This window comes from Stenella coeruleoalba (assembly GCF_951394435.1).
Source record: "Stenella coeruleoalba genome assembly, chromosome: 7".
In the NCBI taxonomy this organism is placed as follows: domain Eukaryota; kingdom Metazoa; phylum Chordata; class Mammalia; order Artiodactyla; family Delphinidae; genus Stenella; species Stenella coeruleoalba.
This window is the reverse complement of record NC_137153.1, coordinates 58,546,833-58,561,529: the sequence shown is the minus strand read 5'-3', so window position 1 is coordinate 58,561,529 and position 14,697 is coordinate 58,546,833. Positions and strand designations below refer to the sequence as shown.

At 37.1% G+C, this 14,697-nt stretch overlaps 1 protein-coding gene across 4 annotated transcripts in view; it reads left to right on the top strand.

Moving 5' to 3' along the window:
- SNAPC3 (small nuclear RNA activating complex polypeptide 3) overlaps positions 1 to 14,697 on the top strand; it is a 116,830-nt gene that overhangs the window by 79,064 nt on the left and 23,069 nt on the right. For all 4 annotated transcript variants that reach the window (XM_079927386.1, XM_079927385.1, XM_079927384.1 and 1 more), the window contains one exon: positions 3,649 to 3,733. In XM_079927386.1, the coding sequence (XP_079783512.1) occupies positions 3,649 to 3,733 (85 nt within the window). The remainder of the gene's footprint in view (positions 1 to 3,648; positions 3,734 to 14,697) is intronic.

The window sequence follows — 14,697 nt, the reverse complement described above, 5'->3', positions numbered from 1 at the left end:
GTGAGTGCCTGGTAATTTTACCATATATTAAAATATACTACAAAGCCTTTATAATTAAAACAGTGGGTACTAGCTCATGAATAGACAGATAGACCAGTGGAATAGAAGAGAAAGTCCAGTTAGATTCAAATGCATATGGAAATTTAGTATGACGCTATACACAAGAATAAACTCCAGAGGGAGTGGGATCAAAATGTAGAAAATGAAACATGCCTACCTTGGTGTAGTGAAAGGCTTTCTAACTATGATTTAAATCCAGAGGTAATAAAAGGAAAAGATTGATAAAATGGACTACATATAAAAATTTAAAATTTGCATGACAAAAAACACCATAAACAAAGTCAAAAGACAGCTGCCAGACTTGGAGAAAATATAACATATACACAAAGAGCTGGTAACCCAAATATATAATACCTTAAAAGTTGAGGGACAAAGACCAAAAACCCAAAGGGAAAATGGGGAAAAGATATGAACCAATAACTCACACACAAAAAAGATATAAAAATAACTCACAAACATGAAGAAATGTTCATGCAGATTCATTATTAGAGAAATGCAAGTTAAAGTGACAGATACCTTTTTTCTCCTATCAGACTGGCACAAATTTTAAAATATACATTCTTTTGATGAGGCTGAGGGAAGCAGGCATTTTCAGACATTCCTGATGGAAACGTAAATTGATAGCAGCCCTCCTCTAGGGAGATTTGGTAATGCCCAACGCAAAATTACATAGGCACTTAGCAGTCCCACTTCTAGCAATCTCTACTGAAGATATACCTCCAACAATATGAAAATTTATTATGCATAAGGTTATTCGTTGCAGCATTGTTTGTAATAGCAAATATTTGAAATATCCTAAATATACATACATAGGAGAGTGTTGAAGAAATTATAGGACATCCACACAGTGCAGTATTGTGTAGCTGTGCTAAAGGATAAGGAAGGATGAACCAATAGATTTCTAGGAAATACTGTTACGTGACAAAAGCAAAGCCCAGAAGCATACGTTACCCTTCTTGTAAAAACGAGGTTTCATTGCGTATCAGTTTATTGGCTCTCATCTAAAAGTGTACCCTTTTTGCCTGCTCTGTAAAAATGAGTCTCAGCTCTTTAAATATTTTTCCTTTCCCAACTGGCACAGTATTAAGCTTTGTCAGTAAAGGGCACAGGAGAGACTTTGCATGAGGAAGGAGTTCTGCTTCTTGGTGCCATGTGCTGGCTCAGCAGGGTCCTGCAGCACACACAGCTTCCCCAGCATCCAGCTCCCGCAGTACCCGGCAGTCAGTAGCACAGAGCTTTCCCTGCTGCTCCACTCCCCTTGAAACCTCCCTGGAAAAGCTTTTCCTGTCACCCTTGAGGGCAGATTTCCAGCAGGTTCCACTGATGCACCCTAGCAACTTCTCTGCCATTCAGCGAGTCACAGCCATTCCCTCTCCAATAAGGTCTGGCTGTCAGTCCTGGGGGAAGAAAAGGGAGCCTTCCTTGGGTATTCTTTCTTAGCGCAAGGAGTAGGGTTCCTTGTATGCTATTCCTTTGTTCTCTAGCGTTCTCTACTTCTTACTTGCCAGTCTCTCATTACTCCAGTCCTCTGTTAAAAGTTAATAATTCTTTAGATTAAACTTTGTTCAAATTACCGTTTAGTTTTTTTCTCCTAATTGAACTCAGACTGACACAAAAAGGAATATAAGAAAATACATAGGTATCTGTGTGTTTGAACAAAAGAAATGGAGAGGGTAAACCAGAACCGTAGAGATTGGTGGCCTGCGGTGGGTGGGTAGGACAGGGGTGGAAAGAAAGGAGGAAATAGGTACAGGTTAGTGGTCCGGACCAAGAGGGAATGATACTTTTCTGAATATGTATACCTTTTATAACTCTTAGAATCATAGTAGTGTTTCCCATATCTTTTACACAACCCAAAAGTAATCAGACAATTAAAACCAGCCAAGATGTAGGGGAAGACCCAAAATAGAATGTGAAACTAACAAATGAGTCTAATTGTGTTACAAATGAATAGCATCACAATACTGAAGAGAATTAGTAAGAAAGATCTAATCTGATTCTGTATAAAAGTGTACTTGGATTCAGTGTTGTAAGGCTGAAGACAAAAAGAACTATTAATTTTTAGTGTTTTTCACAGGGATGTAGGTTAGCAATTCTGAAACCATGTTTTTTAAAGAACTGAATGTGTAAGTGAATATAGATAAAGGGAGCTGGGTTTCTTGTGGAGAAAAGTTATAAACAAGGAAAGGCTGAAGGCTAAAATGAATCCTGATTTTAGTTTGGGATTAGAAGTATTAGTATAAACTCAATGGCTTTAAAAATATATAACAGAGTATTGGGTTAAATAAACTACATTATTGAAGTTAAAAAATATATAAACAGAAAAATACAGAAACACAGATATTTGTACATGTGTGGTTTAGTATATATATGTATGTTTCGTACCTCTCTCTGCTGAGAGTCCTGGAAGCAGTGACTGCAGTAACAATGAGAACACCTCATGCTCAGGTACAGGTGTCTAAACCTCTCTCCAGTAGAGGAACTAGGGCTCCTAGAAGTGGTTGATTCCAGGGCTGAGACACGAAAATACAGGGTGAGCCTTGAGCATCTTCTGTGGTGCCAGAAAGCAAGGAAATACTTAACAAGAAAAAAAAAAAAAGATGGCTTGTTGAAAGAACAGAGCCAAATTGAAGGAGCTCCTAGTGGCCAAAACTAGAATAATTTGAGCAACAGAATAACAGTAGTATTAGATTTTAACCTGTAGAATAAAGTAAATATTTATGAGTTCATACTAAAAATATAAATAACCAAATAAATAAATAGGAAGAAAGAGGCAGGTCTTCCTCATAATACCAAAGAATAAATGTTAAAGGAGGAAAATAGAGAATCACTGTTAGGTATAAACCACAGTAATAAGTGTTGTAGACAAAATCTACTGGTGAGTGCTAAAATTCCTGGATGAAAGTTTGAGGAGAAACAAGATTTGCATAGTCTCAAAGTATCTCCCCGCAAACACTTATCAGGGACAAAGGAAAAGAAAATATCTTTCTAGTGTAGGAACCTGGCAGACAGGAGCTTAACCAAGGTAAATATCTACAGGAATAAGACATACTAATATTAACATTATGAACGTCAGGATGATACAGTGAGAAGGAAAACATCATTCTTGAGGTATTCTTGTCAAAAGTTTATAAGCTTACTCCAATTATGAGGCAACAGCAATTAAACCCAAATTGAAGGACTTTATAAAAACACTGATAAGGGCTTTTTGAAAGTGTCAAGCTCATGAAAGACAGAGACTGAGGAACTGTAGAAGACTGGAGGGGAAAGGAGAAATAAGAAATGCAATGTGGTGTCTGAATAGGATCCTGGGACAAAAAAGGCACTAAAGTTAAAAATTTGTGAAATTCAAAAAAGTTCTTTAGTTAATAATACTGTATTAATGTTAATTTCCTGGTCTTGATAATTATTCTATGAACATGTAAGATGTTAACAGGGAAAGCCAGGTAAGAGATGTAAGGGAATTCTTTGTACTATTTTTTCAGCCTGTCTTTAAGTCTAAAATTAGTTCAGAATAAAAAGCTAAATATTAAAGATATTTTTGAAGCCCCAGTAAAGAATGTTGAAGTTTGATTTTTCTTGTAACAGGGTTAGAAAGAGACTTCTGGAACACCGGGAAGAAACCATAACGATAGACCGGGTCTGCAGACAAGAAACATTTGCTTATGAGATGGTAAAAAGTCTTATCTTTTCCACCTCTTCCCATGAAACAAACTCTCATTGATGTTAGTGATGACTGTATGGGGGCTTTATATTGGATGTGCTTAGTTGGAAACAAATTAGAGAAACTTCACTGGGACTGGGAACTAGTAGGAGAAAAAGACCGATAAAATTCAAGTGATGGGGAATTCCCTGACAGTCCAATGGTTAGGACTCCACTTTCACTGCCAAGGGCGCAGAATTGATCCCTGGTCAGGGAACGAAGATCTTGCAAGCCATGCAGTGCAGCCAAAAAAAAAAAAAAAGAAAGAAAAGAAATTCAAGTGATGGCACATTTTCCTGTCAGATCTTGGCCTTTATTTTTGCTTTTACTTTGGTCTTGCCCTCTGTATTAGGCTAATTTCATGCCTTTCACCACCCTCTTTCTGATATTTTTGTTCTGCTCCTGATTTTGGTTTAACTATATTCTTTTCTAATCCATTATTTCTTAGCTAAAACCCTCAGAATAATTTAAGATGGTGAATAATGAGGAATTAAGTGTTAGTAGACATGATAGGTTCATTCAGTACATGTTCTTGACAACTTATTACGAGCCAAATGCTGTTTTAGGCACTTAATAGTGCAGAAGGGCACCTGTTTTCTCTCTCACTCATTTTTATAATTGTGGTAAATTTTATATAACATAAAATTTAACATTTTAACCATTTTAAATGCTCATTTAAGTGGCATTAAGTACATTCACAATGCTGTGTAAGCATCACCACTATTTTCTGAACTTTTTCATCATCCCAAACAGAAATTCTATACCCATTAACACCAACTCCCCATTCTCTCTTCCCCCAGCCCCTGGTAACCTCTGTTCTACTTTCCATTTCTGTGGATTTGCCTATTATAAATATTTCATATAAGTAGAATCATGCAGTATTTGTTCTTTTGTATCTGGCCTATTTTACTTACTATAATGTTTAAATGGTTCCTCCATGCTGTAGCATGCATGAGAACTTCATTCCTTTTCATGGCTGAGTAATATTCCATTGTATGGATATACCACATTTTGTTTATTCATTCATCTGTTGTTGGACATTTGGGTAATTGCTGCCTTTTGGCTATCGTAAATAATGCTATAATGAACATTAGTGTTCAAGTATCTGTTTGAGTCCATTTTAAGCTCTTTTCAGTATATACCAAGGAGTGGAATTGCTTGGTCATATGGTAATTCTAGGTTTAACATTTTGAGGAACTACGAAACTGTTTTCCACAGGGGTTGAATTATTTTATATTCCCACCAGCAATGCAGGAGTGTTTCAGTTTCTCCACATTCTTGTCAACATTTGTTATTTTCTAGACTTTGATAATAGCCATATTAATGGGTGTGAAGTGGTATTCATTATGGTTTTGATTTACATTTCCCTAATGATTATTGATGTTGGACATCTTTTCATGTGCTTTTTGGCCATTCGTATATTTTCTTTGGAGAAAGTTCTATTAAAGTCCTTTGAGTCCTTTGCCAGTATTTAAATTGGCTTGTTTGTCTCTTTGTTTTTGAGTTGTGAGTTCTTTGTATGTTCTGGATATTAGATGCTTACCATATGTATAACTTTAAAATATTTTCTTCCATTCTGTGGATTGTCTTTTTACTCTCTTGATAGAGTCCTTTGATGTACAAAAGTTTTAAAATTGGATAAAATACAATTTATCTGTTCTTTTTCTTTCGTTATTTGTGCTTTTGGTGTTATACTTAAGAAACAATCGCCAAATCCAACGTCATGAAGATTTTTTATTTTACCCTGTTTTCTATAAGAGTTTTATAGTTCTAGCTCTTAAGTTGTTGATCCATTTTTGGTTAATTTTTATGTATGGTATAGGGTAAAGGTCCAACTTCATTCTTCTGCATGGGGATATTCAGTTTTCCCAGCACAAAAGACTGTCCTTTCCCTATTGAGTGGTTTTGGTACCTTCGTTAAAAGTCAGTTGACCAAATAAGGTTTATTTCTGAGTTCTCTATTCTATTTCACTGGTCTGTATGTCTGTCCATATCCTGGTACCACATTGTTTTGATTACTGTGGCTTTGCGGTCAGTTTTGAAATTTGGAAATGTTAGTCTTCCAGTTTTGTTCTTTTTCAGAATTGTTTTCATTATTCATGGTCCCTTGAAATTCCATACGAATTTTAGGATGAGTTTTTCTATTTCTGTAATAAGAACAAAAAAAGCATTGAGGTTTTGATAGGTGTTGCATCAAATCTTTATATTGTTTTGGGTAGCATTGTTATCTTAACGATATTGTCTTCCAGTCTATGAACAAAAGATGTTTTCCAGTTTGTTTAGGTTGTGTTTAATTTTGTTTGGCAACATTTTGTAGTTTTTTTGTATGTACAAGTCTTTCATCTCCTTTGTTACATTGTTTATTAAGTATTTTATTTTTTTTCCTTGCTACTTTTTTTTTTTGCGGTATGCGGGCCTCTCACTGTTGTGGCCTCTCCTGTTGCGGGGCACAGGCTCCGGATGCGCAGGCTCAGCAGCCATGGCTCACAGGCCTAGCCGATCCGCGGCATGTGGGATCTTCCTGGACTGGGCCACGAACCCGTGTCCCCTGCATCGGCAGGCGAACTCTCAACCACTGCGCCACCAGGGAAGCCCTTCCTTGCTATTTTAAATGGAATTGTTTTCTTAATATTCTTTTCAAATTGTTCATTGCTATTGTATAGAAATACAACTGATTATTTTTTTTTTTTTGCGGTACGCGGGCCTCTCACTGTTGTGGCCTCTCCCGTTGCGGAGCACAGGCTCCGGACGCGCAGGCTCAGCGGCCATGGCTCACGGGCCTAGCCGCTCCGTGGCATGTGGGATCTTCCCGGACCGAGGCACAAACCTGTGTCCCCTGCATTGGCAGGTGGACTCTCAACCACTGCGCCACCAGGGAAGCCCAATACAACTGATATTTGTGTTGGTTTTATATCCTGCAACTTTGCTAAATTTATTAGCTCTAACAGGATTTTTGTGTGTGTGTGAGTTCTTTAGGATTTTTTACATCGAAGATCATGCATGTCATCGGCAGAGATAACTTTATTCTTTTCCAATTTGGTTGCTCGCTTGACCTATTTTCCTTCCTTCCTCCATCCCTCCCTCCATCCCTTCCTCCCTCCCTCCCTTCCTTCCTTCCTTTTCCCTCTAATTTCTCTGGCTAGAATTTCTCTAGTACTTTGTTGAATAGAAGTGGCAGAAGTGTACATCCTTATCAATCTTTAACTATTGAGTATTAGTTTAGCTGTGGGTTTTCCATATATGACATTTATCATATGGAGTAAGTTCCCTTCGATTCCTATTTATTTAATGTTTTTATCATTATTTAATGTTTTAAGAAAGGGTATTATTTAATGTTTTAAAAAATTATTTAACATTATTTAATGTTTTAAGAAAGGGTATTGGATTTTGTCAAATGTTTTTTCTGCATCAATTGAGATGATGTGTTTTTTTCCATCATTCTATTAGTGTGGTATATTGCATTGATTTGCATTTGTTGAACTACCCTTGCATCCTGAGGATGAATCCCCCTTGGTTGTGATATGTGATCCCTTTTATATGCTGTTGGACTTGTTTTGCTAGTATTTTGTTGAGAATTTTTATATTTATACTTATAAGGGATGTTGGCCTGTAGTTTTCTCATAGTGTCTTTGTCTGACTTTGGTATCATAGTATGCTGATCTCATAGAATGAATTAGGAAGTATTCTCTCCTCTTCAGATTTTTTGGAGGACTTCAGAAGTATTGATAAATTCACCAGTGAAGCCATCTGGTCCTGGGCTTTTCTTTGTTAGGAGGTTTTTAATTTCTGATATAATTTTCTTACTTGTTACAGGTCTATTCATATTTTCCCTTTCTTCTTGAGTTAGTTTTGATTATTTCCTTCCTTCTGCTAGCTTTGGGTTTAGTTTTCTTTTTCTGATTCCTCAGGTTTATTGATTTGAGATTGTTCTTTTCTAATGTAGATGTTTAGAGCTGTAAGTTTCCCTCTTTGTACTCCTTTTGCTGCATCCCGTAAGTTTCTCATGTTGTGTTTTTGTTTCATTTGTTTCAAAGTATTTTGTAATTTCCCTTGTGATTTCTTTCTTGACCCATTGCTTGTTTAAAAGCATGCTGTTTAATTTCTACATGGAAATTTTTCAGTTTTCCTCCTGTTACTGATTTCTAGTTTCATTCCCTTGTGATCAAAAATGATACTCTTTAAAAAAATTTATTTATTTATTTTTGGCTGCATTGGGTCTTCGTTGCTGCATGCGGGCTTTCTCTAGTTGCGGTGAGCTGGGGCTACTCTTTGTTGTGGCGTGCAGGCTTTTTGTTGTGGTGGCTTCTCTTGTTGCAGAGCACAGTCTCTAGGCCCTTGGGCTTCAGTAGTTGTGGCACATGGGCTCAGTAGTTGTGGCTTGCAGGCTCTAAGGCTCAGGCTCAGTAGTTGTGGCGCATGGGCTTTGTTGCTCCATGGCATGTGGGATCTTCCTGGACCAGGGCTCGAACCTGTGTCCCCTGCATTGGCAGGTGGATTCTTATCCACTGTGCCACCAGGGAGGTCCCAGAAATGATACTTTTAATGATTTTAATTTTTTAAATTTATTAAGACTTGGTCTATCCTAGAGAATGGTCCCTGTGCCCTTGAAAAGAATGTATATTCGGCTGTTGTTGGAAGAGTGTTCTATATATGTCTGTTAGTTCTAACTGGATTCTAGTGTTGTTTAAGTCTTCTATCTCCTTATTAATTTTCCATATGAATGTTCTACTTATTGTTGAGAGTGAGGTATTGAAATCTCCAAGTATTATTGTAGAAACCATCTGTTTTCCCCTCAATTCTGTCAGTTTTCCTTTATATCTTGTGAAGTTCTACTGTTAGCTGCATATGTTTATAAGTATTGTATCTTGCTGGATTGTATCTTTTATCAATATATAATGCCCTTCTTTGTCTCTTTTTGACTTAAAGTCTATTCTGCCTGACAGTAATATAGCCCCCTCAGCTTTCTTTCAGTTAATATTTGTATGGAATATATTTTTCCATCTTTTACTTTCAGTCTCTTTGTGTCTTCATATCTAAAGTGAGTCTGTTGTAGAGAGTGCATAGATGGATCTAGTTTTATCCAACCTGCCAATCTTCTGCCTTTTTTTTTTTTACATCTTTATTGGAGTATAATTGGTTTACAATGGTGTGTTAGTTTCTGCTTTATAACAAAGTGAATCAGTTATAGATATACATATGTTCCCAGATCTCTTCCCTCTTGTGTCTCCCTCCCTCCCACCCCTCTAGGTGGTCACAGAGCACCAAGCTGATCTCCCTGTGCTATGTGGCTGCTTCCCACTAGCTATCTATTTTACGTTTGGTAGTGTATATATGTCCATGCCACTCTCTCACTTTGTCACAGCTTACACTTCCCCCTCCTCATGTCCTCAAGTCCATTCTCTAGTTGGTCTGTGTCTTTATTCTTGTCTTATCCCTAGGTTCTTCATGACATTTTTTTTTCTCTTAAATTCCATATATATGTGTTAGCATGCAGTATTTGTCTTTCTCTTTCTGACTTACTTCACTCTGTATGACAGACTGTAGGTCCATCCACCTCACTAATAAAACCTCAATTTCGTTTCTTTTTATGGCCATTGTATATATGTGCCACATCTTCTTTATCCATTCATCCAATGATGGACACTTAGGTTGATTCCATCTCTGGGCTATTGTAAATAGAGCTGCAATGAACATTTTCGTACATGACTCTTTTTGAACTATGGTTTTCTCAGGGTACATGCCCAGTAGTGGGATTGCTGGGTCATATGGTAGTTCTATTTGTAGTTTTTTAAGGAACCTCCATACTGTTCTCCATAGTGGCTGTACCAATTCACATTCCCACCAGCAGTGCAAGAGTGTTCCCTTTTCTCCACACCCTCTACAGCATTTATTGTTTCTAGATTTTTTGATGATGGCCATTCTGACTGGTGTGAGGTGATATCTCATTGTAGTTTTGATTTGCATTTCTCTAATGATTAATGATGTTGAGCATTCTTTCATGTGTTTGTTGGCAGTCTGAATATCTTCTTTGGAGAAATGTCTGTTTAGGTCTTCTGCCCATGTTTGGATTGGATTGTTTGTTTTTTTGTTATTGAGCTGTATGAGCTGCTTATAAATTTTGGAGATTAATCCTTTGTCAGTTGCTTCATTTGCAAATATTTTCTCCCATTCTGAGGGTTGTCTTTTGGTCTTGTTTATGGTTTCCTTTGCTGTGCAAAGCTTTGAAGTTTCATTAGGTCCCATTTGTTTATTTTTGTTTTTATTTCCATTTCTCTAGGAGGTGGGTCAAAAAGGATCTTGCTGTGATTTATGTCATAGAATGTTCTGCCTATGTTTTCCTCTAAGAGTTTGATAGTTTCTGGCCTTACATTTAGGTCTTTAATCCATTTTGAGCTTATTTTTGTGTATGGTGTTAGGGAGTGATCTAATCTCATACTTTTACATCTACCTGTCCAGTTTTCCCAGCATCACTTATTGAAGAGGCTGTCCTTTCTCCACTGTACATTCCTGCTTCCTTTATCAAAGATAAGATGACCATATGTGCGTGGGTTTATCTCTGGGCTTTCTATCCTGTTCCGTTGAGCTCTCTTTTTGTTTTTGTGCCAGTACCATACTGTCTTGATTACTGTAGCTTTGTAGTATAGTCTGAAGTCAGGGAGCCTGATTCCTCCAGCTCCGTTTTTAGTTCTCAAGGTTGCTTTGGCTATTCGGGGTCTTTTGTGTTTCCATACACATTGTGAAATTTTTTGTTCTACTTCTGTGAAAAATGCCATTGGTATTTTGATAGGAATTGCATTGAATCTGTAGATTGCTTTGGGTAGTAGAGTTATTTTCACAATGTTGGTTCTTCCAATCCAAGAACATGGTATATCTCTCCATCTATTTGTATCATCTTTAATTTCTTTCATCAGTGTCTTATAGTTTTCTGCATACAGGTCTTTTGTCTCCTTAGGTAGGTTTATTCCTAGATATTTTATTCTTTTTGTTGCAGTGGTAAATGGGAGTGTTTTCTTGATTTCAGTTTCAGATTTTTCATCATTAGTGTATAGGAATGACAGAGACTTCTGGGCATTAATTTTGTATCCTGCTACTTTACCAAATTCATTGATTAGCTCTAGTAGTTTTCTGGTAGCATCTTTAGGATTCTCTATGTATAGTATCATGTCATCTGCAAACTGTGACAGCTTTACTTCTTCTTTTCCGATTTGGATTCCTTTTATTTCCTTTTCTTCTCTGATGGCTGTGGCTAAAACTTGCAAAACTATGTTGAATAAGAGTGGTGAGAGTGGACATCCTTGTCTTGTTCCTGATCTTAGTGGAAATGCTTTCAGTTTTTCAACATTGAGGAGGATGTTGGCTTTGGGTTTGTCATATGTGGCCTTCATTATGTTGAGGAAAGTTCTGTCTATGCCAACTTTTTGGAGGGTTTTTATCATAAATGGGTGTTGAATTTTGTTGAAATCTTTCTCTGCATCTCTTGAGATGACCATATGGTTTTTCTCCTTCAATTTGTTAATACGGTGTATCACGTTGATTGATTTGCATATATTGAAGAATCCTCGCATTCCTGGAATAAACCCCACTGGATCATGGTGTATGATCCTTTTAATGTGCTGTTGGATTCTGTTTGCTAGTATTTTGTTGAGGGTTTTTGCATCTATGTTCATCAGTGATATTGGCCTGTAGTTTTCTTTCTTTGTGACATCCTTGTCTGGTTTTGGTATCAGGGTGATGGTGGCCACATAGAATGAGTTTGGGAGTGTTCCTCCCTCTGCTATATTTTGGAAGAGTTTGAGAAGGATAGGTGTTAGCTCTTCTCTAAATGTTGATAGAATTCACCTGTGAAGCCATCTGGTCCTGGGCTTTTGTTTGTTGGAAGATTTTTAATCACAGTTTCAATTTCAGTGTTTGTGATTGGTCTGTTCATATTTTCTATTTCTTCCTGATTTTGTCTTGGCAGGTTGTGCATTTCTAAGAATTTGTCCATTTCTTCCAGGTTGTCCATTTTATTGGCATAGAGTTGCTTGTAGTAATCTCTCATGATCTTTTGTATTTCTGCAGTGTCAGGTGTTACTTCTTTTTCATTTCTAATTCTATTGATTTGAGTCTTCTCCCTTTTTTTCTTGATGAGTCTGGCTAATGGTTTATCAATTTTGTTTATCTTCTCAAAGAACCAGCTTTTAGTTTTATTGATCTTTGCTATCGTTTCCTTCATTTCTTTAACATCTATTTCTGATCTAATCTTTATGATTTCTTTCCTTCTGCTAACTTTGGAGGTTTTTTGTTCTTCTTTCTCTGATTGCTTTAGGTGCAAGTTTAGGTTGTTTATTCGAGATGTTTCCTGTTTCTTAAGGTAGGCTTGTATTGCTATAAACTTCCCTCTTAGAACTGCTTTTGCTGCATCCCATAGGTTTTGGGTCGTCGTGTCTCCATTGTCATTTGTTTCTAGGTATTTTTAAATTTCCTTTTTGATTTCTTCAGTGATCACTTTGTTATTAAGTAGTGTATTGTTTAGCCTCCGTGTGTTTGTATTTTTTACAGATCTTTTCCTGTAATTGATATCTAGTCTCATAGTGTTGTGGTTGGAAAAGATACTTGATACAATATCAATTTTCTTAAATTTACCAAGGCTTGATTTGTGACCCAAGATATGATCTATCCTGGAGAATGTTCCATGAGCACTTGAGAAAAATGTGTATTCTGTTGTTTTTGGATGGAATGTCCTATAAATATCAATTATTAAGTCCATCTTTTTTAATGTATCGTTTAAAGCTTGTGTTTCCTTATTTATTTTCATTTTGGATGATCTGTCCATTGGTGAGAGTGGGGTGTTGAAGTCCCCTACTATGAATGTGTTACTGTCGATTTCCCCTTTTTGGCTGTTAGTATTTGCCTTATGTATTGAGGTGCTCCTATGTTGGGTGCATAAATATTTACAATTGTTGTATCTTCTTCTTGGATCGATCCCTTGATCAGTATGTAGTGTCCTTCTTTGTCTCTTCTAATAGTCTTTATTTTAAAGTCTATTTTGTGTGATATGAGAATTACTACTCCACCTTTCTTTTGGTTTCCATTTGCATGGAATATCTTTTTCCATCCCCTCACTTTGAGTCTGTATGTGTCTCTAGGTCTGAAGTGGGTCTCTTGAGGACAGCATATATATGGCTCTTGTTTTTGTATCATTCAGCCAGTTTGTGTCTTTTGGTGGGAGCATTTAATCCATTTACATTTAAGGTAATTATCGATATGTATGTTCCTATTCCCATTTTCTTAATTGTTTTGGGTTTGTTTTTGTAGGTCGTTTCCTTCTCTTGTGTTTCTGCCTAGAGAAGTTCCTTTAGCATTTGTTGTAAAGCTGGTTTGGTGGTGCTGAACTCTCTCAGCTTTTTCCTGTCTGTAAAGGTTTTAATTTCTCCATCAAATCTGAATGAGATCCTTGCTGGGTAGAGTAATCTTGGTTGTAGATTTTTCTCCTTCATCACTTTAAATATGTCCTGCCACTCCCTTCTGACTTGCAGAGTTTCTGCTGAAAGATCAGCTGTTAACCTTATGGGGATTCCGTTGTATGTTATTTGTTGCTTTTCCCTTGCTGCTTTTAAGATGTTTTCTTTGTATTTAATTTTTGACAGTTTGATTAATATGTTTCTTGGAATGTTTCTCCTTGGATTTATCCTGTATGGGACTCTCTGTGCTTCCTGGACTTGATTAACTATTTCCTTTCCCATATTAGGGAAGTTTTCAATTCTAATCTCTTCAAATATTTTCTTAGTCCCTTTCTTTTTCTCTTCTTCTTTTGGAACCCCTATAATTCGAATGTTGGTGTGTTTAATGTTGTCCCAGAGGTCTCTTGAGGTTGTCCTCAGTTCTTTTCATTCTTTTTTCTTTATTCTGCTCTGCAGTAGTTAGTTCCACTATTTTATCTTCCAGGTCACTTATCTGTTCTTCTGCCTCAGTTATTCTGCTATTGATCCCATCTAGAGTATTTTTCATTTCATTTATTGTGTTGTTCATCGTTGCTTGTTTCCTCTTTAGTTCTTCTAGGTCCTTGTTAAATGTTTCTTGCATTTTGTCTATTCTATTTCCAAGATTTTGGATCATCTTTATTATCATTATTCTGAATTCTTTTTCAGGTAGACTGCCTATTTCCTCTTCATTTGTTAGGTCTGGTGGGTTTTTATCTTGCTCCTTCATCTGCTGTGTGTTTTTCTCTCTTCTCATTTTGCTTATCTTACTGTGTTTTGGGTCTCCGTTTTGCAGCCTGCAGGTTCGTAGTTCCCGTTGTGTAGGCTTCCTGGTTGAGGGGACTACTGCATGTGTTCTGTTGGATGAGGCTGGATCTTGTCTCTCTGGTGGGCAGGTCCACGTCCGATGGTGTGTTTTGGGGTGTCTGTGGACTTATTATGATTTTAGGCAGCCTCTCTGCTAATTTGTGGGGTTGTGTTCGTTAGGGTGTCCAGCACTGTAGCTTGCTGGTCATTGAGTGAAGCTGGGTGCTGGTGTTGAGATGGAGATCTCTGGGAGATTTTCGCCGTTTGATATTACGTGGAGCTGGGAGGTCTCTTGTGGACCAGTGTCCTGAAGTTGGCTCTCTCACCTCAGAGGCACAGCACTGACTCCTGGCTGCAGCACCAAGAGCCTTTCATCCACACGGCTCAGAATAAAAGGGAGAAAAAGAAAGGAAGGAAGAAAGAAGGGAGGGCGGGAGGGAGGGAAAAAGGGAGGGAGGGAGAGAGGAAGGAAGGAAAGAAGAAAGAAAGAAAGAAGATAAAATAAAGTTATTAAAATAAAAAATAATTATTAAGAAAAAAAATTTTTTTAAGGAAATAAACAAAAACGGACAGATAGAATCCTAGGACAAATGGTGGAAGCAAAGCTATACAGACAAAATCTCACACAGAAGCATACACATACACACTCACAAAAAGAGGAAAAGG